A 4,637-nucleotide genomic window follows, 5' to 3' on the forward strand; every position below is an offset into this window, starting at 1 on the left:
CTTTCTCTGTTTCTATGCAGGTGGCTATTACCATGGAAAACTAATTTTTCCCAGAGAATTTCCCTTTAAACCTCCTAGTATTTATATGATAACCCCCAATGGGAGATTTAAGTGCAATACGAGGTAAGGCGCTCTGCCCTGCCCTGCCCTGCTGCGGAGGCGCGACCGCGGCCGTGGCGAGCGCTCTGTTGAGGGCCCTGTTTTGCAGGCTGTGTCTCTCCATCACGGACTTCCACCCAGACACCTGGAACCCGGCCTGGTCCGTCTCCACCATCCTGACGGGGCTGCTGAGCTTCATGGTGGAGAAGGGCTCCAGCCTGGGCAGCACAGGGACGTCGGACTTCATGAAAAGATAACTGGCAGCACGGTTTAGCAAAATCGTTTGTGAATTATCTCCTGAAATTGTGAGAGAAATGAAACAAAAACAGAAGGCACGAGACCCCAGTGTGTGCTCTCACCAGCCTGGTTCCTGACTGGAGACACAACATGGTCACCACACCTGGTGGGGGCTCCGCCCATGTCCCTGCTCCCCAAGCTCCGTGGACCCTGGGCCCTGGAGTCCCCTGTTCTCGGCCGAGCTTCCTGCAGACCCTGGGGGTGTCGCATGCAGTCACAGCGCCTACGCGTCTTGTTGACGGTTTTTTTGTTTTGTTTTCTAAATGTATTTTTATTGATTTCAGAGAAGGAGAGGGAGAGAGAGATAGAAACATCAGTGAGAGAGAACCATTCATTGGCTGCCTCCTGCACGCCCCCTACTGGGGATCGAGCCCGCAACTCGGGCAGGTCGTGCCCTTGACTGGAATCAAACCCGGGACCTTCAGTCCGCAGGCTGATGCTCTATCCACTGAGCAACACCGGCCAGGGCTGTTGCCTGGTTTTTATTTCTCTCTGTCTGGATAAGCCTTCGGACTGTAAATTAGCTGACTGTGGAGAACAGCTTGTCGGGTGTGTCCAGCAACGTGAGGGCAGCAGCCCTTGACTAAAATCACCTGCTTTTGGGATGTTAGAGGATTGAAGTTAACCTTTGGGTTGACATTTCCCTTCTCTTTCTTCCTAGAAAAGACAGCTGGCTGCACAGAGTTTAGTGTTTAACTTAAAAGACAAAGTCTTCTGTGAGTTGTTCCCTGAAGTTGTGGAGGTGAGCGTGGCAGTGGTTGTTAACTTTGCTTCCCTGGGTTCGGGATTCAGTTGTTTCCAGAAAAACCGTGTGCTCCTGCACATCCCAGCTGCAGGCGAGAGCACGAGGGAGCTCACAGCACTGCTTCCGGGGCAGCAGGCCTGCCCCTCAGGCGCCGGGACTGCAGGGATGGGAGAGCAGAGCTGGGGAGCGGCCAGGGGCCCGGGGCCTGGGTGTGGAGCTGGCCAGCTGAGCACCAGCGTGGGGTGCCAGGGTCTTGGGGCCAGGAGTGGGGAGGGCCCTGCGTGAGAGCTGGGAATGCTCCCTGGTCCTGGTGGCCGTGAGCGGAAGGCTGGGCTGCATTCGGCTCAGGCCACAGGGACCAGGTCACTCGGACCTGGCTCAGTCCTGGGCCCTGAGGAGCAGGTTGGGTGATTGTCAAGTCACTGGCCCCCACGTCTGTAACGGGGTGGGCGCCAGGATTGAACCCACAGCCACCACTGTCTCGGTCTCCACGGGGGGCCAGGGCCCTCCTGGCCGACAGGAGCTGGTCTGCTCAGACCCCCTTTGTCTCCTGCTTCTCTCAGGAGATCAAACAGAAGCAAAAAGCACAGGACGAGCTCAGCAGCAGACCCCAGGCGCTGCCCTTACCAGACGTGGTTCCCGACGGGGACACGCACCACGGCCAGCACGGGCTGCAGCTCCTCAACGGGAAAGCAGGCCAACCGGCACCACGGACTCCTGGGCGGCGCCCTGGCGAACTTGTTTGTTATAGTTGGGTTTGCAGCCTTTGCCTACACGGTCAAGTATGTGCTGAGAAGCATAGCACAGGAGTGAGCTGCACGCCGGACAGAGGTGGTCGAGAGCGAGGGACGGCCGAGCCTGACGCTGGCTGGCTGGACGCGCCATCCGCACAGGGCGGACCCGCCCGACGCCTGGGGTTAGCTTTTTAAAAACCATTAAGAGGAAAACAAAAACCAGAGTGAGGGGCTTGGATTGGAGCGTAGACACGAGTCCCGCCCACGCGCCCTGGTCTCGGCTGTGGAGCTCGGGTGGCGGAGGAGGGGCCTCACGCTGTGGTTCTGTACCTCATCTCCTGCATTGTCTTTGGACATGTTTTAGTAAACCTGTTTTTCATTTTATAGATTTGATCACTTAAAATATAAAACTCAATGCCTACGAAGTGCTCTGCGTGCATTCTTGGTCCCTGGGCTCTGACCCACCGGGTGGGGCCGGGCCAGCTGCCCAGAGACAGTCTGCGGCCGGGAGCCGGCTGTGTTCACTCAGAGGAGCCGCAGAGCCTCTCACTGTGACCACAAGGTGTCGCCTTGTACTCGACGCGGCTGGGAACCCAGGGCAGAGCTGCCACCGTCCTGCGGCCTCGGCTGCCTCCCGGCTCCTGGGGCCGCCTCCCAGCTCCTGGTGCCCAGAGCCCTTGCTCTGAACTCCTGGGGTCCGGGTGGCCCAGGAGCCCCTCCCACGCTGTGGGCTCTGCACCTGGGAGCTCCCTCACACTTGGTCCAAACCTTGGGCTGACCCAAAGCTAGGCTCTCCGCCCCCTTCACTGCGGATCCTCCAGGGTACTGGCCCTTGCTGGAAGGTCGCACGGGCACGGGCATCATGGAAGGAAGGGGCAGAGCCTGCGGGCCTTGCCTCAGTTTGGGACTGACGGGCCTGGACCTCCTCCGTCTGCATCTGTGCTGACTGGTTCCCGGGATCCACGGGTGACACAGCCGCCCCAGAACCGCGGGGGACGTGCACTCTCACCTTTGGCTGTTCGATCCGTTTATTTTAAATCGCCCTGTAGTCGGCCGCTGTGTGTGTAACCCACTCTTGTGAAAAGCTCTCGTTGTCTTTGTTCCTAAAGGTTTTGCTGTTGGTGTCTGTGTGGGTGGAAGTGCACCTGCTGGCCTGTGAGTGGGCTGTGGGCATGGCCCTGCGGCTGCAGCAGAGGCCATGTCCTGACAGTGGACGCTGGTGGGAAGGCCACGCTGCTGGACCCGCCCTCCATCCACAGCCGCTCGAGGGCGCGTCGGGGTCAGTGCCTGTTCCACACTCGAGATTCCTGAGGCTCACGGGCGGCGGACTGCCCAGCAGACAGCACTCCTTCCTTTCTGTGAGGCCCTCGGCGGGGTGGGTTGGCCCTGTGCCCCGGTCAGTGGTGCCTCCGGCCCAGCTGTCTGACCCTCAGTGTCCGGCCCTGGGTCTGGTGTGCAGTCCCTGCTGGCGGGCAGTTGCCTGTCCTCAGACTCCTCTTTGGACCTCGTGTCCCCGCCCGTCGGCAGAGCCCAACCTCATCGCACAGCCGTCAGCTCCTCGAGGGAGCAAAGCCTGAAGAACCGAAACTGCATGGAGCTGTGAGGCGTCTTCGTGGGGAGCGAGGCCTTGGAGAAAAGTGCTTCCCGCGTCTCTCCCTGAGGCTGACTCCCTGAGGTCGGTCTGAGGCTGGAGTGACCCCTGCTCCCAGGGACAGGCGGACGGCCTGCTGTGGGGGCTGTGCCTGGGGCTCCTGTCCTCCCCGGGCGTCAGGGTGTCCAGGGTCTGGGCTGAGCTGGGAGCTGGGTGGGTGAGGACACCAGCAGTGGCCTGCGCGTCGCCTGGGGTTGGGGGCAGCTGGTGGCTGTGGCAGGAAGGCCTGGCACCTCGGCAGCTCCCTCTGGCCCTTTTCCAGGTGGCGCCAGTGCTGGGGGCTGGAAGGACCCTCCGCGTGGGGGACAGGCACCCTCAATCCCCAGCTCGAGGGCCCAGCGCCCCCACTGCTGAGCTGGTCTGGCCAACACCCACAGATCAGGGAGGGCTCCCTGCTCCCAGCTTGTGAAGGGCCTGGAGCCAAGAGTTGGACCCAGGGCTCCGGTGGGCGGGGCCTGTTCGAGGCCTGGCCTCTCGCCCCCACCACGTGGCTCCCTGTCCAGCAGCAGAGCCGTCGGCATGGGCTGCTGGTCCAGTACAGGTTCATTGCTAGTCGTACCGCTGACACGCAGGCTCCGAAGGATCGGGCCCCGGGAGGCAGGTGCCCAGCCTCCGGGGAGGGGTCTCCTGGGCCGCCTTTCCTGACCCCGTGCTGGTGCCACCCACATTTGGGGTGCAGCCGGGCGGGGCCCCAGGGCCCTCCTCCATACCCAGGCGTCTGAGCTGGACACGAGGGGGCTGAGGCTTCAGTGGTGCGCTCGGGGGTCACAGAACCTGCGCTGCACCGGGCCGGCGCGGCTCAGTGGTTGAGTGTTGACCTATGAACCAGGAGGTCACGGTTCGATTCCCGGTCAGACACAGGCCCGGGTTGTGGGCTGGATCCCCAGTGTGGGGCGTGTGATTCTCCCCCATCGTGGATCTTATCCCCATATCCCTCTCCCTTCCCCTCTGACGTCAGTAAGAAATAGATTTTAAAAAGAAAAAGGACCCGGCAGTTGTCCAGGTGTGACCACCTCTGTCCCAGCAGGAGGGAGACGGTGCCCCTGGGCAGAGGCTTCGCATCTTCCCGGCAGCTTGCCCCTGGTGTGGCCCGGCCTGGCGCTGACCGTGG

At 61.6% G+C, this 4,637-nt stretch overlaps 1 protein-coding gene across 1 annotated transcript in view; it reads left to right on the forward strand.

Moving 5' to 3' along the window:
* UBE2J2 (ubiquitin-conjugating enzyme E2, J2) overlaps positions 1 to 2,296 on the forward strand; it is an 11,419-nt gene extending 9,123 nt beyond the window's left edge. The window contains 5 exon segments of the mRNA XM_014543800.1: positions 21 to 123; positions 209 to 345; positions 1,056 to 1,138; positions 1,705 to 1,829; positions 1,831 to 2,296. Of these exon segments, the coding sequence (XP_014399286.1) occupies positions 21 to 123; positions 209 to 345; positions 1,056 to 1,138; positions 1,705 to 1,829; positions 1,831 to 1,954 (572 nt within the window). The 3' untranslated portion in view covers positions 1,955 to 2,296.
* Positions 2,297 to 4,637: the final 2,341 nt, after the last annotated feature.

This window comes from Myotis brandtii, unplaced genomic scaffold, assembly GCF_000412655.1.
Source record: "Myotis brandtii unplaced genomic scaffold, ASM41265v1 scaffold334, whole genome shotgun sequence".
Lineage (NCBI taxonomy): Eukaryota > Metazoa > Chordata > Mammalia > Chiroptera > Vespertilionidae > Myotis > Myotis brandtii.